Below are 25,346 nucleotides of genomic sequence, written 5' to 3' on the forward strand. Positions count from 1 at the left end.
CTCCAGCATTTTTACCTCCTCCCTCCCTATAGTCAAGAACTGTATATTAAAGTCCCCAACAATACTACATTCCCTGGATCTGTAAGGAAAGCAGTTTCTTTCATACAATGTTGATTTGGGATGCAATTATCCTGCAAAACCAAGGGAGGCCTCGAGGGGACAGCCAGGAATCCACAGAACTGTCACGTCCCCAAAAATGGGAAAACGTTAACACATCGAGCCTGGGGGAACATTGTAGAAACTGTGGGCAAAGACTTGGGTAACAACTTGGAGACTCATAAGATTATGTATAATTATTCTACGTTCGATGTATTTCATACACTGTCAGTGGTTACAGAAAAAACAGTTTGGTGTATTGAGTCTGCGTGCTCTGATGACCTCATGCAGAGTTGGACTTGTTATGGCCAGTTACACAATGAGCCCTTTGTAAATCTATCTCTACAATGTTGGCAACCTCACCCCAAACATTCATCAAGAGTGTTCCATACATTTCTCGGGCGCTTCCTTCTGCTCTCACTTTAATTTCTGACTTTAGATTTGAGATACAGCGCGGAAACAGGCCCTTCAGCCCTCCGAGTCCGTACTGACCAGTGATCACACACTAGGGACAATTTTTACTGCAGCCAATTATCCTACAACTACACATCTTTGGAATGTGGAAGGAAAACAGAGCACCTGGAGTAAACCCATGTGGTCACAGGGAGAATGTACCAACTCCGTACAGACAGCACCCAGAGTCTGGATTGAACCTGGGTCTCTGGCGCTGCAAGGCAGTAACTCCAATGCTACACCACTGTGCTGCTTTCTGGACTAATGTTTCTGATGGAGACCCCTTACCCAAAGCTAATGACACTCAAGGAGAGCCACTCAACATCGATTAGATAAATCATGATCCACCAGATCTTCAAGTTTCAGGAAAGGACTTTTCTACTCTCACATACACCTTCTCTGACCGATCATTTCTGTCTGTTTGGCCAAATAGCCACTGCATTTACCATATCATCTCTCCTATCATTACTCTATACTGATCCCATTTGTTCTCCCCGTCAGTTCTTCTTCTTTCGTGTGGCATACACAGCCTAAAGTTGTTGGATAATTTGTTCTATTTGATCTTCCGTTTGTGCACGTCAAGTTGATTGCATTAGTCGAAACAGGGCGGACCACGTGAAAGTTGCAATCTCCCCCCCCCACCGTCAGTTTACAACTTGTAATTCCTTTTATTTTGTCCAGATTGTTTCTGAAAGATCACCGACCTCTCTTTCTCCACACATGCTACCTGACACCAGTATAGGGCACTTTGGTTACCAGCAATTATTGTGCAAGAATTATCGCTACCTTGGTGTCAACAGATTTTACACAAACGGTGGCGCAGTGGTAGAGATGCTGCCTTGCAGCGCCAGAGTCCCGAGTTCGACCCCGACTACGGGAGCTGTCTGTACGGAGTTTGTACATTTCCCCCTTGACCACGTGGGTATTCTCCGAGATCCTCGGTTTCCTCCCACACTCCAAGACATACAGGTTTGTAGGTTAATTAGTTGGTGTATGTGTAAATTGTCACTAGTGTGAGTAGGATAGTGTTGATGTGCGGGGTGATGACTCAGTGGGCCTGTTTCCGCGCTGTATCTAACTAAACAATATCCACTTGTCAACTATATATCGGATTGAATGAAACATGCTCGTGAGTATGACATCATCCACTGTTGCCAGCCTCTGACTCCCAGAGAATGTCAAGCCCTATGAGCTGTGTGGTATTAGGCAGAGGACAAGAATTTCCTTCTAAAGGGCATGGAAACAGCATGCGCACACTGTGTAAAGATAGCATTTAGATGTCCATCCTGGAATTACCAACCTTAAGATGTCACCGTAGAGGTTGGGCATTACAAGGACGTCAAACTGCGACGGGTCCTGCACCATCTGAGAAAGGAACAGAATATTTGAAAGCGTGAAAATCCGACACTGTGGATTTCATTTTAAGCCTCAAAACAGTCAATTTCAAAGTCACGACACTTACGTTAAGACAGACTGTATCCAAGTACATTTCATTAAACTTGACATCGTGACAGTTTTCCGCCACTTCCCTGCATTTCCTCAGGAACAGACCATCCGACATTCGCCTGCAACACACATTCACATAGTATTGAGTACAGAGCTGTCAACTGAACTAATAAGCTTCAGATTCATATACATATACAGCTGTACGTAGAGGCCATGGTCAAACATAGAGCAGAGTTTTGACCATAGCTATAACAGTTTTGCACATATAAAATGTCAGAGCCAAACAACTTGAGTGCAATGAAGTATGTTTTTAAATTCATTCATTTGCCATTGGAAAGGCCAGCTTTTATCTGGCCTTTTAGGATGGCAGAGGTCACGTTTGGGACATGGTGCCAATTCACCTTTTGTTTCAGTTACTACTTATATACAGCCAACACAGTATTCCTCATGTCTCCTGGATTGCAACTTTGGAGCTGCGTCATCAGATAAGTGATCAGTGTACATCACACTTCTAGTACAATCCTTGCAGGTGGTGATAAGACATCCCAGGACAACATTACCAAGTTAGCCTCAGCGCTTTGTTCTAAACCTAAATATCTTCAGCAGTTACCTCCAATGCAAAAGTAATTTGCTGGCGATTGCTCAGAATTCAATTTCTCACACCTCGTAGCGTATCAGTCACACCAAGCACCAATCACAGCTTGTTGCTGCATAGGATTGCAGACGGATGGATACATTGGCAGCGCAATGGTGCAGCTGGTAGAGCAGCTGCCTCACAGCGCCAGAGACCTGGGTGTGATCCTGACCTCGGCTGCTGTCTGTGTGGAGTTTGCAGGTTCTCCCTGTGACTGCATGGGTTTCCTCCGGGTGCTCCGATTTCCTCCCACATCTCAAAGACGTGTGGATTTGTAGGTTAACTGGCCTCTGTAAAGTGTAGGGAAAATGGAATAATATAGAACTAGTGTGAACAGGTGATCAATGGTCAGCATAGACTCGGTGGGCCAATGGGCCCGTTTCCATGCTACAAGTCTAAACTAAAGTTAGGCTCAAACTAATTGATAAGAAATAATTATATTTCACAATGGTCGGATACTATACTTTCTACAAATAGGAGCTCACCACCTCCCTAACAGAATTAATTAATTTCCACTGTCTAATCTCTACCAATGTATCAACGACTAGAAATTTAACAGCAAAGATTTGCAGTGAATGGATCATGTAGTCAGATGAGATTAGTTTGGCACAGACATTGTGGGCCGAAGAGCTGTCTGCTCTGTGTTTTATGTTCTATGAGTCACCCAAATACTGTGGCTCCAAGAGCATTTGAGAGGTGATTTTGTAGCAGACAACTCGCCTCAACTCTCAAATGACATTTCCACCATCAGCAAGTTAACAACAATAAAAAGCAAGTCCTTGCATCATCCAGGACACAAACAGCCCACTCATTCATAGCCTTACATGCCTCAATCAAACCCCCAGATACCAACAAGACCCCTCCTAATCTAGGATGCACATAGACGAGGAGGAGGAGAAAGTGGACAATGTGAACTGGTATGTGGCCAAACCACCACGGCTTACCAACCCATCCAAGATAGACACACTTAGAAATGTTTTAGAAAATTAATTTTCAGGGGCTAGCACTGCCTGCAAGTCCAGTATTCATTGCCTAGCTCCAACTGCCCTCAGGAGCGTAGTTACAAGCCACTGTCTCAAACCCCTGCTGTCCTTCCAGTGAAGTGCTGTTATGTAGGCAATGCTAGAGTTTAGACCCCATGGTATATTTCCAAGACCCAGATACTGTGTGATAGTAGGTGGTGACATTCCCCTCCTTCTGCTGCCCTCGTCCTTTTAGTGGCAGACATTGCCATGTGAGAGGTGCTATTCGAGTACCCTGGTGAGTAACTGAAGTGGATTTGTGGATGGTACACGTCGCAACCACTGTATCAGCAGGGCACAGATTCTTCCTCCCAGTTTGAATGTCCCCTGGCTTCTCCAATTTTCTCCTTTGTATAAACATTGTGTGAACTGTCTATTGTAAATTACCCCCTGTGAAGCTTGACAGCTTAAAAGAAATGGGGGAAGAGGCCGGTATTTGATGGGTATAAAAGAATGGGTTACAGGGAAACAAGAGGGGAGTGGGCTTGATGGGAACGGACCAGTGGTAGCTATACATGAGTGACCTGTTTCATAGTAATCGACTCTGCTATTTGTTCCCAGTTGGGCATCAAACACCATGTGAGTAATTTCTGCAGTGGTGTCCTGTGGATAAGGTGACGGATCTCTGACAACCATCTTCCTTTATACAAGTTATGACTATCAAGTCAAGACTGACTTTATGGTGGCACAGAGGTACATCTGGTAGAGCTGCTGCCCCACAGCACCAGAGATCCTGATTCAATCCTGAACTTGGGTGCTGTCTATGTGGAGTTTGCACTTCACCATGACTGCAAGAGTTTCCTCTGGGTGCTCCGGTTTCCTCCCACATCCCAAAGACGCGTGGATTTGTAGACAGCAACAAGGACTAATGGGATCCAGAAACTACTAACACAGAAACCAAACTAGGCAGTGAGTAGGTCTAATCATCATGCAGGTGCCACTGTCACACCTGGGAACCGATCCAAAGGGCAATCACGCTATCCATGTTATTTTCCAGAGGTGACCAAGACAGCACGACTGGAATCCCGCTGAGTAGGACAGCCCTCCAGAACTGTGCCCTATCCATGTTTTTGGTAAACCAGCATCTGCAGAACCTTGTGTAAACCAGCTTGCAGTTCCTTGTGTCTCCACTTGAGAGCACTGTTGATACAGCTTTCATTGTTTAGCTCACGATTGAGGTTAGAGTAATTTAATGTCAATTAGTTAGAACGGATAATTGTTTGTGAACAAGCGTTGTGAATTTTCACACACTGCTCGGTGGAGTACCACCTAGTCCTCCGCTCCATAGATGATGCCTCACCCGCTGAGTTTCTCCAGCATGTTTGTCTACCTTTGATTTTTCCAGCATCTGCAGATCCGAAACATCACCTATTCCTTTGCTCCATAGATGCTGCCTCACCCGCTGAGCTTCTCCAGCATTTTTGTCTACCATCGATTGTTCCAGCATCTGTAGTTCTTTCTTAAACAACCTACTGCACCCAATCCCATTTACTGAATGATTCGCAATTTAAAATCTCAATCTTCTTTTCTCCCTCTCCAACTCTTGCACTAGTTTCTTCTGCAAACATCCCAACAATCACTGACACTCCCTCACCCACTTTATTTTCCGACACTTTGTCATGGCCATGCTGAGATTCCCATCATATTCCACATCTCTCTCCCTCAGTTCACTAGCCTTTAGTTCACACACCTACTGCACCAATTCAGTAGGCGAGGTCTTCATCTGAATTAAATTGTCAGCGATCTAACCAGCTGCCCTTCATATTCAGTGACATTACCATTGCTGAATCCCCAATATCAACATACTGGGATCACCACTGAAGCTCCACAAGTCCAGCCACAAAAGGACCAGGGCTTCAAGAGCAGACTAGAGGTTGAACCTCCTGCTGAGAGGGAGTCACCATCTCCCCCCCGCAGATCCTCTCATCATTTACATGGCACGTCAGTTTGCTGGGTAATACTCCGCGATTGCCTGGATGAGGGCCGTTCCAGCAACATTAAAAAACTCGGATAATTCAGTCTGCTTGATGGCATTGTATTCACCCAGACAAACAATATACAGATTTGAAATTGATCACTGCTCCTTCATTCAAAACACAAAGTACCGGAGGAACTCAGCAGGTCAGACAGTACCTGCGGAGGGAATGGGTATTAAGCTGATCACAGAGGATACCAGTAGCGCCCATTCCCTCCACAGATGCTGACTGACACGCTGAGCTCCTCAGGCACTTTGTGATTTGATGGATTCCAGCATCGGCAGTTCCTTGTACCTCTATTTCATTGTTCCTTCACGTCGGTCAGTCTAAATTCAGGAGGTTTTAACCAGAGAAGGTTTTAAATACAAGCTGCTCCCAAGTCCTCCTTCCCAATTAAACAAATCCATTTCCACTTACATGATGTTGGCTTTGTGCACAGCTGTCACCCTTTTCCTGTTATTGTTCCTTGAATATTCAAATGCAAACTCTGCAATCCGCCTGCTGGCATTCTCTGTGATCAGCTTAATACTTTGGACCACGCCATCGACAATCTGCAACATGGGCATAGAGGCACAACAAGTTAACAAACCACTCGCTCAATCAAGCTGCTTTGATTCAATAAGGGATAACAATTCTGGAAGCTCAAGGCCCTGTCCCACTTTCCCGACTTACTCACGAACTCTCCCGAGTTTTCCCCTTGATTCGAACTCGGGGAATGTCGGTAGCGAGCTCGTAAGAGTCCGTAGCGGCTCGTAATGCCAGCCGTAGAAACTCGGGGCATCAGGTAAGTCGGGAAATTTTTTTAACATGTTGAAAAATGTCCACGAGTTAAAAAAATAGCCCCGAGTGCCTACGAATGGCTATTACCGTAATTCTCCGAGTTTGAATCAAGGAGAGAACTCGGGAGAGTTCATGAGTAACTCGGGAAAGTGGGAAAGGGTCTTAAGTAACAGCTGGATCAGAAAAAGCATCCTCTTACCTAGTTTGACATCTACTTGCATACAAAAAGCAAGATGCAATTTTCCAAGGATGTTGAGAAGGACAGTAAATATTAATTGCATTAAAAGCATTTGAGCTGCACCAGGCATTACACCAGAGCACCATTCATTCAGTTTGCTCCTTATATCCACCGGCACACTTTACTCGAGGAGGACATTAAATGACATTCTGGACGCCATCACAGTAGCTCTCCACTCTGTGCTGAGCCATCTGGAGCAGGGGCAGAGCTACGTCCGGATGCTCTTTGTGGATTTTAGTTCAGCCTTTAATACAATCATTCCGGACATTCTCATTGGTAAACTGGTCACTCTCGGCCTCCCCACTGTCACATGTGCCTGGATAAAGGATTTCCTCACCAACCGGCCCCAGACTGTGAGACTCGGCCCCCACCTCTCCTCCACTCGCAGGTTGAGTACCGGTTCCCCACAGGGCTGTGTGCTAAGCCCCCTCTTATACTGTCTCTACACCTACGACTGTAGTCCGGCCCACAACAACAACCGCATCGTCAAATTTGCTGACGACACTACTGTGGTCGGACTTATTTCGAAGGGAGACGAGACAGCCTACAGAGAGGAAGTCCTGAAGTTGACAACCTGGTGCTCAGAAAACAATCTGGCTCTGAACACCAGGGAAACAAAAGAGCTCATTGTCGACTTCAGGAGGCACAGCACCGACTTAGCCCCCCTACACATCAACGGCGAGTGTGTGGAGAGGGTCAACACCTTCCGGTTTCTCGGCGTCCATATCGCTGCTGACATCTCCTGGACGGACAACACGACAGCGGTCATCAAGAAGGCTCAGCAGCGGCTGCACTTCCTGAGGGTCCTCAGGAAGCACAACCTGGACTCTAACCTGCTGCTGACCTTCTACCGCTCGTCCATCGAGAGCCTGCTGACATACTGCATTACAGCATGGTATGGCAGACAGGGAGAGGCTTCAGAGGGTAACCAGGACAGCGCAGAGGATCATTGGCTGCCCCTCTCCCCTCCCTGATGGACATCTACACCTCCCGCTGCCTTAGCAGGGCAAAGAAGATCATCAAAGACAGCTCCCATCCTGCGTTTGGACTGTTCGACCTGCTGCCCTCTGGAAGGCGCTATAGGTGCATCAAATCCAGGACAAACAGACTCAGGAATAGTTGCTTTCCGAGAATTATAACTACTATAAATTCAAATTCACACATGCACTGACTACACCGCCCAACACGGACTTCCATCTGTATATATGTATGTATGTATGTATGTAGCGCCGCAGAAATTGTGCACCTATTCCAACCCCCATCTCCCTTCTGTTTTTTGTTTTTTCTGTTACTTGTTTTTTGTGCTAAATTGTATGTACGCACTGAGTACGAGCAGCTTTCAGTTTCACTGTACATGTATAGTGACAATAAATGGCATATCTATATCTATCTATCTATTTCTCTCAGCCCATAATGTGCTGAAGCACTTTCCACTGCCCCAATGGCATCTCAGACGACAGATAGCACAATGGGCTAAGAGTTCGGCTGGCGACCGGAAGGTAGCCGGTTCAAATCCCGCTTGGAGTGCATACTGTCGTTGTGTCCTTGGGCAAGACACTTCACCCACCTTTGCCTGTAATGGAATGTTACGGCGGCAGGCGCGGGCACACCGCGACGCCCTGTGTCTCCCTTTCAAGGGAGATGCTAAAAATGCATTTCGTTGTCTCTGTACTGTACACTGACAATGACAATAAATTGAATCATTTCATTTCATTTCATTTCTCTTGCCGGAATCAATTAACCTGCCACTGAGCAGAAACAAAACATTCTTTGCACAGCCGATGATCGGATGCACTTGATTTATCCACCATGTTATTCAAGGAGGTACACAAATCTGACATCCACTGATCTTTGTGGAGCATGCAAGACTCTTCAGTACTCCCAGATGGAATTCAGAGCTGAGACATTAAACAACAGTAATATGCCCTGCTATTGTAAACAGCAAAATATGCCAAATGTATATTGCTAGTTGGCTTCATACAGTGATGATGGCAACTCACCTTTCTCCATCCATCTCTGCTACAGCAAGCACCCATCCCCAATGCTCCTTTCTGCTCCCAGCCCTTACTCCCAACTACACCAGTGAACTGGCACTACCAAGCCACATTTATACTCGAGAAGGGTACTCAATTCACTAAAGTACAAGTAGATAAGCAGTAATTAAATGATGAAGAACCTTTAAAATAACTTTTAAAATAAGGCTGAGATGACGCATTGGAAAGATGAAAGCAAGAACCATGGTTGAAGTCTGTAGCCCAGGCACCATCTGACATCATCCACAGATTCACCAGCTTCCACTGTTCATCATATGGGGGCAGGACAGGTACCACTGGCCACTCTGCAGCAACTCATTATGACACCTAGAGCACCCAGCAAGCTCCTTGCCCATTTTCTTCAGCATGCTACACGGAGCTGGAACTGGCTATATGGTTATATCCCTTAGTGTTGCCCTATCAGCTATTTAATAGATCGTATACCTACGAGACTGCATTGACGATAGTCCATTGAGATTAATCCAATTTCAATTTGAGTAAAGACATCACTATTTGAGCTTGATTAAACTAGTAACAGAATACTGGACAATTTGGCTTTATGATTCCAATTATAACAGCTTTAAACATGATAGTTGTAATATTTTGCAACAATGATTATTTGACATATTTTGAAATATTGTTCATTGTTAAAACCCCCCACTATATTTGTAGCAGCATTACTGCAGGATTAATGGAACAACTTAGGACAACATTTGAACCTGTCATTTTATTTTAGTCCAACTAATGGCAGAAAATCAATCGTAAAATGATCTGAAATTCCGTCCATGCCTAGGCTTTGCTAAACATGATGGGGATCAGACTAGTTTGGCAAGAGCCAGACACTTGTATCTGTCTTACAGACAAATATATTTGCAGAAAATAGTCTGTATGGCAAAACCACATCACCTGTGCATGCAGCACGAAATGCGATTTGAAGAAAAAAACATTTTGGTTTAGTTTAGAGATACAGAGCAGAATGTAGCCATCGGCCTATCGAATCCGCGCCGATCAGCGATTCCCGTACACTAACACTACCCTACACACACTAGAGATAATTTACAATTATACTAAGCCAATTAACCTACAAACCTGTACGTATTTAGTGTGGGAAGAAACCAGAGATCCCGGAGAAAACCCACCCACAGGGAGAATGTGCAAACTCCGTATAGACAGCACCCACGGTCAAGATCGAACCCGGGTCTCTAGTGCTGTAAGGCAGCACCTCTACTGTGCCGTCCCGTACTTCTTCACACAAATTCTCTTAGAGCAAATTCTATTCCACATCTCAAAATTTCCCTGCAAGGGACAATTTCTGTAATGTGTAGGTCATTGGAGTTTGCAATCAAAATATTATGCTGCCATTGTATTTACCGAGTAACTAACTACACCTACACCAACTGAAAGCACGTGGCCAGTTCTCCTCTGAAGCTCTTCTAGCAACCCTTTCTCATAAAGGAAAATAGACAACTATTTCAGGTTTCTCTTGCAAACTGTCTCCCCTCTGGGCCAACTGGGCTTTGGCTTTTTGTTCAGATTGTAACCTTGACTTTAACACAGGGGCTAAATCGCTGAGGCAGATGCAAGATTAGCTAAACTTAGTGTCATTACGGGGATACATCACACGTAACTTACATTTGTATCGTATCCTTCAAATTTAAAAAACATATTGTGATGCATTGCAGTTGAGGTGTACCATTATAGACAATAGATAATAGACAATAGGCTGCATGAGTAGGCCATTCGGATCTTCGAGCCAGCACCTCCATTCAAAGTGATCATGGCTGATCATCCCCAATTAGTACCCTGTTCCTGCCTTCTCCCCATATCCCGACTCCGCTATTTTTAAGAGCCCTATCTAGCTCTCTCTTGAAAGCATCCAGAGAACCTGCCTCCACCGCCCTCTGAGGCACTCTCCACTCTCTGTGAGAAAAGGTGTTTCCTCCGTTCTAAATGGCTTACTCCTTATTCTTAAACTGTGGCCCCTGGTTCTGGACTCCCCCAACATCGGGAACATGTTTCCTGCCTCTAGTGTGTCCAAACCCTTAATAATCTTATATGTTTCAATGAAATCCCCTCTCATCCTTCTGAACTCCAGAGTGTACAAGTCCAGCTGCTCCATTCCCTCAGCATATGACAGTCCCGTCATTCCGGGAATTAATCTTGTAAACCTACGCTGCACTCCCTCAAAGGCAAGAATGTCCTTCCTCAAATTAGGGGACCAGAACTGCACACAATACTCCAGGTGTGGGCTCACTATGGCTCTGTACAACTGCAGAAGGACCTCTTTGCCCCTATATTATTACAGATTTAAAAAAAATTCAGGCAGACAATGTGGTAATGACCAAACAATTCTACAAATATTGATTGTAAAGTTAATATTGGCTAGCACGCATGGGATAATGACCATCCTTATTGTAAATACAACAAGGAGTCTTTTACATCCTTCCTGCCGAACCTTCACTATAAACTTCTCAATGAGAGGAATAATGGGAGGGATCGTTCACTTGCAGCTGATCTAAGCCAGCCCGTAAAAAGGAGAAAAGACGCCGAGTGCTGGAGTAACTCAGCAGATCAGGCAGCAACCTAACCCCAAGAGAGAACATGGATAGGTGATGTTCTGAGACCCTTCTTCACACAGATTGTGGGGTGGTGGGGGGGGGGGGAGGAGAGAAAGCTGGACGAGAGGAGGGGCACTACAAAGCCCAGCAGGTAATAGGTCGACACAGGTGAGGAGGGTTATTTGATAGGCAGATGGTTGGACAAAGGCCAGAACGAATAGACAAAAAGATGCGAGACGTAAGGATTGAATAGTTGTGAAGTTAGAGGAGGGAATAGGTTAAAAGAGAAATAGGTGGACAAAGGGGATAAGGTAGGTGGTTATGTAGTTACCTAAAATTGGAGAATTCAATGTCATACCATTGAAAGGAAGTTAGACACTCACCCTGACCCCTGGAACCCACTCTACAGGAAGGCAACGGAGAACTGGGTTGAAAGTTGAAACCGTTTATGTGTATGGGCGCATTTAATAACCATATATTATCAATATATATTTTCCAGGACTAAGTGAATAGATTGAATGATGTATAGATTGAATAGATTGATCAGTTCCTACTCCTCCAATTTCATCAATATGTTTGCAACACACACACGTGCCTGGAGTGTGGTGGAAACAATATGATAGTGGCATTTAAGAGGCTTTTGGATAGGCACATGGATATGCAGGGATTGGAGGAATATGGATCATGAGCAGGCATAGACTAGTTTAACTAGGCATCATATACAGCAGATTGTAGGCAGAGCGGCCACTGTCTGATGTTCTAACACAGAAATAAAACAAAATCAAAGACTGTACTCACCACATGTTCTATACCGCTATATTCGCCTTCTGTGTTTTCTCTAATGGTCACAAGATCCACATCATCGTATGGAGTCTTGAAACCTTCAATAGATACACAAGGACGCACATTTGCGTAAAGGTCAAAGGTCTTGCGAAGCAGCAAATTCATTGAGGGATGGCCAGCTGCAATTGGAGTCTTCAACGGCCCTGCAAGTTTAGAACTGCCTGTTAAATATTACCGAGCAAGAAGTAACTGCAATGAGCAATTACACAATGTCAAGAAAAACTGTACACAATAGACAATAGGCGCAGGAGTAGGCCATTCGGCCCTTCGAGCCAGCACCACCATTCAATGTGATAATGGCTGATCATCCCCAATCAGTACCCTGTTCCTGCCTTCTCCCCATATCCCCTGACTCCGCTATTTTTAAGAGCCCTATCTAGCTCTCTCTTGAAAGCATCCAGAGAACCTGCCTCCACCGTTCTCCGAGGCAGAGAATTCCACACTCACCACTCTCTGTGAGAAAAAGTGTTTCCTCGTCTCCGTTCTAAATGGCTTGCTCCTTATTCTTAAACTGTGGCGCCTGGTTCTGGACTCCCCAACATCGGGAACATGCTTCCTGCCTTTAGCGTGTCCAAGCCCTTAACAATCTTATATGTTTCAATGAGATCCCCTCTCATCCTTCTAAACTCCAGAGTGTACAAGCCCAGCTGCTCCATTCTCAAGGCATATGACAGTCCCGCCATCCCAGGAATTAACCTTGTAAACCTACGCTGCACTCCCTCAATAGCAAGAATGTCCTTCCTCAAATTAGGGGACCAAAACTGAACACAATACTCTAGGTGTGGTCTCACTAGGGCTCTGTACAACTGCAGAAGGACCTCTTTGCTCCTATATTCGATTCCTCTTGTTAACTGGGCTTGTATTCACTGGAATTTAGAAGGATGAGAGGGGATCTTATAGAAACATATAAAATTATTAAGGGATTGGACACGCTAGATGCAGGAAACGTTCCCGATGTTGGGGGGAAGTTCAGAACCAGGGGCCACAGTTTAAGAATAAGGGGTAGGCCATTTAAAACTGAGATGAGGAAAAACGCTTTCACACAGAGAATTGTGAATTTGTGGAACTCTCTGCCTCAGAAGGCAGTGGAGGCCGATTCACTGGATGCATTCAAAAGAGAGTTAAAAAGAGCTCTTTGGGCTAGCGGAATCAAGGGGTATGGGGAGAAGGCAGGAACGTGCTACTGATTATGGATGATCAGCCCATGATCACATTGAATGGTGGTGATGGCTCGAAGGTCCGACCTATGTAGCTATGAGATTGCAGCTAGAATTCCAGGATGTCAGAGTGGAATGTGCTGCAAAATGTTTCCGATAATTTCTTTTAAGGGAGTAACGTGGCACGGATCATCATGCTGTGCCATTATATTGTCTATACCAAAATATGCAGTGGTAGAAACAGCCACAGTGGCACAGGGCTATAGAGGGGGAGAAATACAAAAATGTCACTTCGGACAAGTATTTAAATCACAGATGTTTTCAGAAACAAAAGTTGCGATGCAACTCAAAAAATATTTCATACTACCGACAGTTAATAAATAAATCTTTATGCCAGCTAGTTATTGGTATAATAAATGAGAACTCACTCTATTGTAATAATTTGCACTAACTTTCTCAATCATTTTAAATGCAGCATGAAGCTAGTAAATCCTCAGTCGACTATAGAAATTCTCTATGCAATAATTACTTGTTACTAAAATACAGACAGGCTTGGAGGGAATCAAATGCATTGCACTTTGATATTTATGTAGATGGAGGAACAAGGTTGGACAGAATCAAGAACAAGAAACTATAGCAAGACTGGTACACTAAACTATCAATGCAGAGCCCAGGGTTACTCCTCTTGTGCCACACATATCTGCCAGTGGCGTATGGGTGGCAGAAATATTTGCACAGCTCCTTTCAGAGGCTCAAGCAGCCCAGCCCCAATGCGCTTCAACACTACAGTATTTTTAATAATAATACAGTTGCAATACAGAAACAGTCGGTTACTACAAACAACAAGGGACTCGACCCAAAACGTCACCTATTCCGTTTCTCCAGAGATGCTGTCTGATCCACTGAGTTACACCAGCTTTTACAATAATAACATTCACTTTAGTGCTCCTGATCGTGGGATAATTCCCCTCAGCAAAATAGCATCAAAGGACCTTTTATTTGACCCCACGAGAACAAACAGGTCTCAATCTAGTCCTGCATGAAAGACAGCATTTAAAAAAAATAAAACTGGAATCAGGCAGGGTTAGAATAAACGGGTGTTTGATTGCCAGCTGGGGCACACAGTGGGCAGAAGGGCATGTTTCACTGCTGTCTATCTCTACGGTCCCGTTTCACCGCCGTCTCTCCCCAGGGTCCCGTTTCCCCACTGTGTCTCTCTCTATGATCCTGTTTCAGAGCTGTCTTTCTCCACAATCCCCTTTCCGCGCTGCATTTATGAATCACTATCTTGGACTACACTGGGAGTATTACTGGAGATAAACCTCTAGGTGGTTTGAACTCAACCATTTGAACAAGAGGCAAAAGTGCCCCTAGAGAGCCACTAATGTTACAGCACCAGCACCTACAATGCACCTTTCAATCCAATTTTGTGTTTATTCATCGATTCTTTAGCTTCTGGAGGAATAACCCAGTTTCCACTTGGTGCTTGGATTGCTGTCACACTCCTCTCCTCCCAACGAATGGGAACCTGCAAATAAAAGGCAAGGTGCTTGAGAAAATTTGTCATTTTGTATTTAGTCACAAGGATAACTCATTTATTTCTCCTTTTCTCCCATTGTACCCCCACCCACATACTTGTAGCAAATTACGCAAATCCCCTCAAACAGAGAGGACGGGACAAAAACAAAATACTGGACGGTATCGGTGGGGAGGGGAACGGGTAACGTTTCTGGTCGACTCAGAGCTGGGGAAAAGGTCAAGATAAAACAAAATGGAAAGGTAGAGGAAAACAAAATGGCAGATCTAGAGAAAATAAATGTCAAGAGGGAACGGTGGATGAAGATGACAGTAGCTAAAGACAAGGGCATTAACAGTAGAAGGTTTGGCAATGATAAAACAGCGGCCTGCTATTTGAGCGGCCGACACATTTTTCCACATCATCTCAAGCTTGAATAATTCCTGGATCTTTCTGCAATTGCAGATGATTCCACAGTCCCTATTTGGAGCAACACTAGGCCAATTAGATTAGATTCTGGAGCTAAAGATGCAGCTACACCTACAAGGACAGTAGTGGTTCACGAAAATGGTTCCCCATAAGCTTCTCAGGGACAGCAGCTAATAGCTTTGCCAGCAATTATCAGATTCCAAACTGCAAACACTGCAAGTCTCAATGCTGGCAACCCTATTTATAAATGTTGTCCTCACTAAAAGATACAACGACTTGAACTTAATGACTTTTAGAAATGTATTTACTCCGATTATGACCCACCCAATTCCAGGAAAGAAATTATGCGTTAAGAGAGTTAGAGGGTATGACGGAATTTGAATTCCGTGTGGGATAAAAGTGATTGTATGGAACTCGTTAGCTTGAGGATGCCGTGCAGAATCACCATTAAAAAAAATCTCAGGTTACCAGATAGCAAAAATAATTTCAAGCTAAAATGCAAGCGATCGATTAGAAATGTTGGAAGGAGAGGAAGGAAAAGGAGAATTAATGTGATTTGGATATAGAAAATGTCAAGTGATTTGGCAGGACTCACCTGAACTAATATTACCCACATTATCCTGCAGCAGCAGTTACCACTTGTGTTGATATATTAGAGGTGGGAGCTTTGGCAATGCTGCCATCTGTAATATTTTAGGTGCTAGAAAAGCATGACACTATCTGCATTTGACATGGAAACATAGGATTATGTACTAATTTAGTTTATTGTCACATGTACTGAGGTATAGTGAAAAGTTTTGCTAATGCTAATTTATACAGATGCAAGGCTGAAATACCCAAATAGAAATGGGAAACAACAAAATCTGCTGTGTCTGGATTGCCTGCTATTCATTTAAACACACTCCGAAACCTGGGCCCTCATTAATACATTTATAAGTCTTCAGAGCAAAGGCAACAGGCAATATTTTAATAATATTCTGTCCTGTGCATCACCCTCTTGACAGCAAATGAAACATGGAAGCCATGGCTATCAGGGATGTCATGAAATGTACCCGACTTTCAGAAAGCATTTGATAAGGTCCCACATAGGAGATTAGTGGGCAAAATTAGAGCACATGTTATTGCGGGTTGGGTACTGACATGGATAGAAAATTGGTTGGCAGACAGGTAACAAATAGTAGGGATTAACGGGTCCCTTTCAGAATGGCAGGCAGTGACTAGTGGGGTACCGCAACTCTAAGTGCTGGGACCACAGCTATTTTCAATATACATTAATGATTCAGATTAAGGGATTAAAAGTAACATTAGCAAATTTGCAGATGACACAAAGCTGGGTCGCAGTGTGACCTATGAAGAGGATGCAGGATAACTTGGACAGGTTGGGTGAGTGGGCAGCAGATGCAGTTATGTGAATCAATGTGAGGTTATCCACTTTGGTGGCAAAAACAGGAAGGCAGATTATTTTCTGAATAATGTCAAGTTGGGAAAACGGGAAGTTACAACGAGATCTGGGACTCCTTGTTCATCAGTCACTGAAAGTAAGCAGTGAAGAAAGCTAAGTTCATAACAAGAGGAGTCGAGTATAGGAGCAAAGAGGTCCTTCTGCAGTTGTACAGGGTGCTAGTGAGACCACAGCTGGAGTATTGTGTGCAGTTTTGGTCTCCTAATTTGAGGAAGGACATTCTTGCTATTGAGGGAGTGCAGCGTAGGTTCATGAGGTTAATTCCCAGGATGGCGGGACTGTCATTTGTTGATAGAATGGAGCGGCTGGGCTTGTACTCTGGAATTTAGAAGCATGAGAGGGGATCTTATTGAAACATAAAATTATTAAGGGATTGGACACGCTAGAGGGAGGAAACGTGTTCCCAATGTTGTGGGAGTCCAGAACCAGTGGCCACAGTTTAAGAATTAGGCCATTTAGAGCGGAGATGATGAAAAATCTTTTCACCCAGAGAGTTGTGAATCTGTGGAATTCTCTGCCTCAGTAGGCAGTGGAGGCCAAATCTCTGGATGCTTTCAAGATCGTTAGATAGCGCTCTTAAAGATAGCGGAGTCAGGGGATATGGTGAGAAAGCAGAAATGGGGTACTGAATGTGGATGGTCAGTCATGATCACAGTGAATGGCGGTGCTGGCTCGAAGGGCCGAATGGCCTACTACTGCACCTATTGTCTAAAACTCTTTAGAACAAGCTAGAGGCTCAAGCAATCAAGTGGATGTCAGATGACTGTGGCAGGGCCAGAATACCATCATGCTCTACAAACTGAATATGGGGCTAATTTCGAACAACAATGCATTTCTACCAGATTAGCTCAATGCCTTTTACCTCATTTTGAAGAAGCAAAAAAAAATCTATGGAAGACATCATCTTTCTTGCACTACCTTCAGCTCTGGATCATCTTAACAATAAGAACACCCATGTCAGAAGCTATTCACTAACAGCAGCTCGGGCATTCAGCCCCATGATAATCCACCTCTTCCGGAATTTCTGCGATTGCACTCAGTTTTTATCTGCACTACTCTAGATTGCACAACAATATTTACACCAATGTACTATTTTATCTATTTAGCATGCAAAAATTTCATTGCATCCTGGTGCAACTGACAAACATGCCAAGACATTTTTTAGGGAACCATTTGTCCTCCCTCACCAGAGCTTCTGCTGAAATGCAGAGAAACTTCCCCAAGCGGTTAACTGGTTCCTGTTGCTTTGCCAGGGTTGTTGGTGTGCTTTATTTATTTTTAGATAGGTTATAGAGTCAGAGTCAAACAACAATTTTGAACCAAAATTAGTCAAGTTGGCTCTTCTTGGAAGCAGTAAGCCATTGGTAGTGCTGTGACAGTGACATACACTGGGAGGCGCTGTCTACCATTGCTGTTCAATGGTCGAACCTGAACAGCGATCTTTGGGCATGTGCAAGGTAGTCTCAGTGTCGGAGAGATAAACCATGGAAACAGGCTTCAGCCCACCAAGTCTATGCTGGCAATACCAAGACCACATTCGTCACATTTGATTCTTCCACCAACTCGCTCCAGATTCTACCACTCGCCCTCACACTAGGAGCAACTTACAGCAGACAATTAATTTACCAATCCACGATCTTTGGGATGTGGGAGGAAATCAAAGCAGCTGGAAGAAAAGCATGTGATCATAGGAAAAATGTGTAGTCTGCTCAGGCAGCCACTCACGGTCAAGATTGAATCAGAGTCTCTGACGTTGTGAAGCAGTGGTTCTACTTTGTGTCAATTTGAAAACAGTTTTGTTTTAAAAACAACAGCGAACATTAAAATAGAATCTATGGCATCAGGCATAAAATATTTTGCAGGCAATGGACTATTTCTAAAAAAGTGGTCTGCTATAATGCAAGAATGCACCGTAGTAAACGTATGCGCGTTAAATTTCAAAGCAGGACAGCAAAATACACGACATCACAAAACCGTCCCAACTTCTTTTCAAATAGGACTTAAGGTCAGGGAAGAAGAGAGCCATTTGGTCATAGAGTCTCAGAGTGTGGAAGCAGGATTTCGGCCCAACTTGCCCACACCGGCCAACATGCCACATCTACACTTGTCCCACCTGCCTGCTTTGGCCCATATCCCTCCAAACCCGTCCTATCCTTGTACCCATCACATGTTAATTCTCATAGGTGCTATTTCAGCAGCACTTCCTCAACAAAGTATAAAAGATTCAATGCACACAATTTCAAAACGGAACTCGAACCCACAAGCAACTGGTTTAGAGTCAAGAGCAACAACACAGGACTAAGCTGACAGATAACGGCTGATCTGCGTATGTCAATAAAATCTGAAACTATGTAAAGCAACGAGGCCATAACAAGCAAACTGCAATTTGTACCCAGATCCTCACAGGGATTACTAAGAAAATGTGACTAGTTTTAGTAAGAAATATTACAGAAAACAACTTTGAAAATACCACAGAACCCAATGAGAGAAAAGTTGAAAGTGTAAGATAAAAATCAGATTACATCACATTCAACAACCACATTGTAAAGTATATATGCAAAAATCATTTACTTCAGCAGTATCAAAGATCTTCATTACAGCGTTAGATATCTCTGGACCAATGCCATCACCGGGGATTAATGTTACAGTTCGTACCTGAAACAATTATTGCAATAGTTAGAATAGGTCCCAAGAACGCCAAATCTCAAGCTTTGTTCAATGCTATTTTTAAATTACAATTATATTTTAATTATAATTATAGTCTGAAGAAGAATCTCGACCCCGAAATGTCGCTTATTCCTTTGCTCCATAGATGCTGCCACGCCCGCTGAGTTTCTCCAGCTTTTTTGTCTACCTTCAATTTTTCCAGCATCTGCAGTTCTTTCTTAAACATTATATTTCAGAAGTGCATTATGCAATGATTCCGGTTTCCCAGTTGCTGTAGAAACTATTGTTTGTGTAATCAGGCAGCTTTTCCTTGTGTGTACAGTTGATGCTGGAAACCAGAGCCGACTAGTTTTGTATCCGGAATTACAAGCTGATTTAAGGTTATGTTTGTATGTCAACGTATTTTTAGCACTGTTCACAAAGCATTAACTCACACAGTCATAAACAGTTATTTTTAATCCTGCCTTTTCTTTGTGATTCAACAAACATTCAACATTGGAAGGGTTGCTGGCAGAGTGCGTCGGTGCAGAGACCAACACTGTAACATCGGGAGTGCCACTGTTCATTATCCAACATGTTCATTATATTTCATTACTGAAAAATATTAGAAATGTAGGCCAAAGAAAATCATGCATTTATGGAGTCTAAAGGAACTGCAGATGCTGGAATCTTGAGCAAAACACAAAGTGCTGGAGGAACTCAGTGTGCCAGGCAACATTTGTGAAGGGAATGGACACACAACGTTTCAGGTCAGGACTCTTCATCAGAGTTCCTCCAGCACTTTGGCCCCTGCATTTATACTCAAAATGTCATCTTCAGACTGGTTTAAAAGGTTGAAAGTAAGCAAATTCAACGAGATGCACCACGCAAATTAACAGAAAGGGGATCCCTAAATCATTCAAACATCTTTGCCTCAGGGAGATTTCACCACTGCTGGAGAAATACTACATGTGACAGAGCTTATTTATCAAGACAGCTGACTGGTAAATCCACTTGCGTTTTAGAGTACAGATTCAATAGCAGAGCAAGGATTAAGGACAAGATTTAAATGTGAACAGGAGATGTGAGGAGCAGAATCCAATGTCACCAATGAAGTTAGCCACCATATCTTCCAATCCTATTGTCCTTTTCTTAGTTAATATTTAATGAGAGGCACATCAAATGCTAGAAATGTCTACATTTTTCTATGTCTCTCAAAACTTGGTGTTTTGTTGATCATTCTTGTTTTTAAAAAACCTGAATTTTCTATTAGATTAGAAAAATGCGAGATGCACGTCCCTTTAAGCATGCTCTGTCTTTCAATATCATACAATATTATGGCTAGGGTAGGTTTAAAGGGATATGAACTAAACTCAGGTCAGTGGGACTAGAGTAGATAGGGCATGCGGGCTGGCATGTCTGAAGAAGGGTCTCGACCCGAAACGTCACTCATTCTTCATCTCCAGAGATGCCGCCTGTCCCGCTGAGTTATTGCAGCTTTTTGTTTCTATCTTCGGCATGGGTGATTGGGGCCGAAGGGCCTGTTTCCTGCTCTGTATGACTCTCATGGGCAGTCTGGTCTTTGGCATCACCACCACATTTCTGTCTACTCCTCAAGACACCCAATTCCACGGTATGACTAAACCTTAGTCTTGAATATTCTTAATGTTTATGCATTCACGGATTTCGGGGGTGAATATTTTCAAAGAAACACTAAAGCAGAAATCTTCCCACAACTCAGCTGGACTGGTTGCCTGGGGCTGGAATTAGAGAGGAACAAAAGTAGCTACACAAAGCCTGTCAGACCATAATTCACGTCTGAGAAACTTCATCAGACTTGCCAGAGAGTGTCGTACCCAAAAGGTTAACTGTCTTGCGCCGACCAGAGACAGACAAACCTGTTTCTGAAAGGTTTGTAATTCTTCATTAACAGACCAATTCTTAAATCATATCATAAAGATGAGCAAGAGTTTTGTATACCAGATTATATGGAGGAAAAGATAGGAAGTTGAATTACAATGTTATCCACAATCTGATTGAAAAATGAGGAACATGTCTTATTCCTATCCATGTTCTCCAGAGATGCTGCCTGCCCCACTGAGATCTCCAGCATTTTGCGTCTTTTTTTTGTAAACCAGCATCTGCACTTCACAATGAGAATACAGACACACAAAACTGCAAATACTGGTTCACAAAAAATACACACAGTGATGGAGACCTCAGCGTTTCAGGCAGCATCTCTGGAGAACATAGATCGGTGATGTTTTGGGTCAGGACACTTCTTCAGACCCTTTTAAATACAAATCTTGCCTTGGACACACATTCAACAAACAAATACAAAATAAAGCACTTCACCGCCTGCAACATATACAGAAAATGACAGCAAAACTCAGCATTTCAGGCAGCACCAGCAGAAAGAAACAAAGTCAATGTTCATGTCGGAATCCCTTCATGAGAAGATTGATTCTCAGATTAATAGAACTTTTGTTTTCTGCACTGTGACAAAATATTACAGTGCCTTAAATACTTGTATATTGTTTCTTTTAGGCATATAAGGCACAGCAGAGTCTGTGCCTTATATGCTGCATGCAAATACCAGTTATGGATGTATGATAATGCATAAACAACAGCATTGCAGAGAACATCACCCCCAATTAACATAGATCAGCAGAAAGTAGCAACCACAAGATTATTTGTGCAAAGGTCACAGCAACTCTGTTTGAAAGCTGAAATACTAACATCAGACATGGTCCTGATGATGGAGTTGTGGCTCTTCACTGCCCCCATTGCACTGAATACCTGAAAGACAAACAGGAGAAATGCCACCAGATTTTTGCTTCAGTTGGCTCAGCTAACCCCACCAACACCTTGGTCCCTCATCTCACTCTTTACTCTACCCCAATCCCAGCTGATATTTGACGAAACACACCAACTGTGCCACCACACGTCATTAAATAGACCATTCAGCCCATGACAGTTGTCATTATATTCCCATTCCCACAATCTACACTCTCTTTCATAGTCATCAAGTTCCCAACTATAACTGGGGCAATTCAGAGGCCAATTAATCTACTGGGGTGCAGAGAAAACTGAAGCGCTCTAGAGGAAATCAACAATCACAGCATAAAGTCCACACAGGCAGAAGCTGGAGCAAAGAGGCAGAAGTCCCTCTTATGCTCGAGGGAGCTGCAGATGCTGGTTTACACCGAAGATATACTCCAGCATTTTGTGTCTCTCAGCAGGACAGGCAGCATCACTGGAGAGAACGAATGGGTGACATTTCAGGTCGAGACCCTTCTTCAAACTGAAGAGTCTTGACCCGAAATGTCACCCATTCCTGCTCTCCAGAGACGCTGCCTGTCCCGTTGAGTTACTTCAGTATTCTGTGTGTGTCATTGATTAAGCTCATCTTGTCTTCTCCATCCTGTAAGATCCTATGTCCTTCCCAAACCCACAGAACCATGCACCACTCCTTGGCACTAGCTCCTCAATATCCTTGCTAACCCCAACTCGCCCACTCTACCGATCTTACTCCCTCAACTGCCCCACACCAATCCACCCAGCTCCCCCCCGAATGGATCCAACTGCTTAATTACTCATCATTCTGCCACCCACGCACACATTCACTCAAGGATGTCACCTTCATCTCTTCTTCCTGCCCACACCGCAGCGTCCCAGCCTCTTGTCTATCTCTCCTCAGTCAGTCACAAAATGCGGGAGTAACTCAGCATCTCTGGAGAGAAGGAGTGAGACCCTTCTTCAGACCATTCCTTCTCTCCAGAGATGCTGCCTGTCCCGCTGAGTGACCCAGAATGTTGTGTCTATCGTCGGTTTAACCCGGCATCTGCAGTGTCGAGCTTTCAACCCCGAGCAGTACCCACCTCCGGCGTGGCTTCTCCCGCCCCCGACCTCCTGCTCCGGCGAGGACACGGCACTCGGATCCCTGGCTCCTGCAGCGGACCCGTTACCCTTTGAATGACCCTCACGCCGCTCGGCCCCAGTCCCGTAGCTCTCCCCGCCCCCTCATCCGCCCATGTGTTGCCCGGCACCCGGGCGTCAAGGGCACGGCCACTGCGGCCTCGCCGCTTGGGCTGCTCCGCGGCGGTTGTCCAGCCGCAGGGAAGCGCCCAGGCCCGCGTCCTCGACCCCGGCTGCATCGCCCCCCGCCACTCACCATCCTCCTCCACAGTCCCGCCGCCGCCGCCATCTTGGCGCTGCACTGTTTCAACCCGCAGCTCCTGGTCACCACAGGCCCCTGGTCGCGCCAATCACAGGCCCCGGGCCGCCTAAAGCCCGCCCTCTCCTCTCACCAATAGGACCACCCCACTGCCAATCACAGGGTCCAGCCCAATGCCCGCCCTCCCCAGCACCATTGGACCATTCCAATGCCAATCACGGGTTCCGTGCCTCCAAAGCCCGCCCCCCCCCGTATCCCCATAGGACCACTCCACTGCCAATCACAGGATTCCGCCTTTAACCATATAACCATATAACAATTACAGCACGGAAACAGGCCATCTCGACCCTTCTAGTCCGTGCCGAACACATAATCTCCCCTAGTCCCATATACCTGCGCTCAGACCATAACCCTCCATTCCCTTCCCATCCATATAACTGTCCAATTTATTTTTAAATGATAAAAACGAACCTGCCTCCACCACCTTCACTGGAAGCTCATTCCACACAGCTACCACTCTCTGAGTAAAGAAGTTCCCCCTCATGTTACCCCTAAACTTCAGTCCCTTAATTCTCATGTCATGTCGCCTTGTTTGAATCTTCCCTACTCTCAGTGGGAAAAGCTTTTCCACGTCAACTCTGTCTATCCCTCTCATCATTTTAAAGACCTCTATCAAGTCCCCCCTTAACCTTCTGCGCTCCAAAGAATAAAGCCCTAACTTGTTCAACCTTTCTCTGTAACTTAGTTGATGAAACCCAGGCAACATTCTAGTAAATCTCCTCTGTACTCTCTCTATTTTGTTGACATCCTTCCTATAATTAGGCGACCAAAATTGTACACCATACTCCAGAATTGGGCTCACCAATGCCTTGTACAATTTTAACATTACATCCCAACTTCTATACTCAATGCTCTGATTTATAAAGGCCAGCACACCAAAAGCTTTCTTTACCAACCTATCTACATGAGATTCCACTTTCAGGGAACTGTGCACAGTTATTCCCAGATCCCTCTGTTCACCTACATTCTTCAATTCCCTACCATTTACCAGTTACCCGCCCTCAAGTGTCGCCATTGGATCAATCCACTGCCAATCTCAGGGCCCGGCCCCCCAAAGCCCAATCCAGCCCAATGCCCGCCCTCCCCAGCACCATTGGACCGATGCACTGCCAATCACGGGTTCCGTACCTCCAAAGCCCGCCCCGCGTATCCTCATAGGGCTAGGCCACTGTCAATCACAGGATTATGCCTAAGTGTCGCCATTGGACCAATCACAGGGCCCGCCCCACCCGAAAGCCCGCCCTCCCCTGTCATCAATAGGTCAATCATAGGATCCAGCCCTGGAATTCACTGGAATTTACAAGGATGAGATGGGATCTTATCGAAACATACAACATTCTTAAGGGATTGGACAGGCTCGATGCTGGAAAAATGTTCCCGGTGTTGGGGGAGTCCAGAACCAGGGGTCACAGTTTAAGGGAATTCTCTGCCACAGAAGGCAATGGATGCCAATTCACTGATGTATTCAAGAGAGAGTTAAATATACAGTATAGTATAGTATATCTTTATTGTCATTTTCCTGAATACTCACATGCCCAGAGGAAACAAAAAAACGTTGCTCAACCAGTGTCCATTCAGTGTGCAGTAAAAAATAAAGCTCGAAGATAGACACAAAAAGCTGGAGTAACTCAGCGGGACAGGCAGCGTCTGGAGAGAAGGAATGGGTGACATTTCAGGTCGAGACCCTTCTTCAGACTGGTTAGGGATAATGGAAACAAGAGATATAGACGGTGATGTGGAGAGATAAAGAACAATGAATGAAAGATATGCAAAAAAGTAACGATGATAAAGGAAACAGGCCAATGTAAGCTGTTCGTAGG

At 44.5% G+C, this 25,346-nt stretch overlaps 1 protein-coding gene across 2 annotated transcripts in view; it reads right to left on the minus strand.

The window, feature by feature from the left end:
• The window catches only part of idh3a (isocitrate dehydrogenase (NAD(+)) 3 catalytic subunit alpha), a 29,043-nt gene extending 5,483 nt beyond the window's left edge, over nt 1-23,560 (minus strand). Inside the window, exons 1-8 of one of the 2 annotated variants that reach the window (XM_055662712.1) lie at nt 23,464-23,560; nt 22,029-22,088; nt 19,215-19,298; nt 14,650-14,764; nt 12,035-12,222; nt 6,045-6,178; nt 2,012-2,114; nt 1,850-1,914 (exon numbers count right to left, since the gene is read on the minus strand). In XM_055662712.1, the coding sequence (XP_055518687.1) occupies nt 1,850-1,914; nt 2,012-2,114; nt 6,045-6,178; nt 12,035-12,222; nt 14,650-14,764; nt 19,215-19,298; nt 22,029-22,088; nt 23,464-23,496 (782 nt within the window). In that variant the 5' untranslated portion in view covers nt 23,497-23,560. Of the gene's footprint in view, nt 1-1,849; nt 1,915-2,011; nt 2,115-6,044; nt 6,179-12,034; nt 12,223-14,649; nt 14,765-19,214; nt 19,299-22,028; nt 22,089-23,170; nt 23,437-23,463 lie in introns of those variants that run through there. The other variant, XM_055662713.1, reaches the window with a different exon arrangement.
• Between the last annotated feature and the right edge of the window lie 1,786 nt (nt 23,561-25,346).

The sequence above is a fragment of the Leucoraja erinacea genome, chromosome 36, assembly GCF_028641065.1.
Source record: "Leucoraja erinacea ecotype New England chromosome 36, Leri_hhj_1, whole genome shotgun sequence".
Taxonomy (NCBI): Eukaryota; Metazoa; Chordata; class Chondrichthyes; order Rajiformes; family Rajidae; genus Leucoraja; species Leucoraja erinaceus.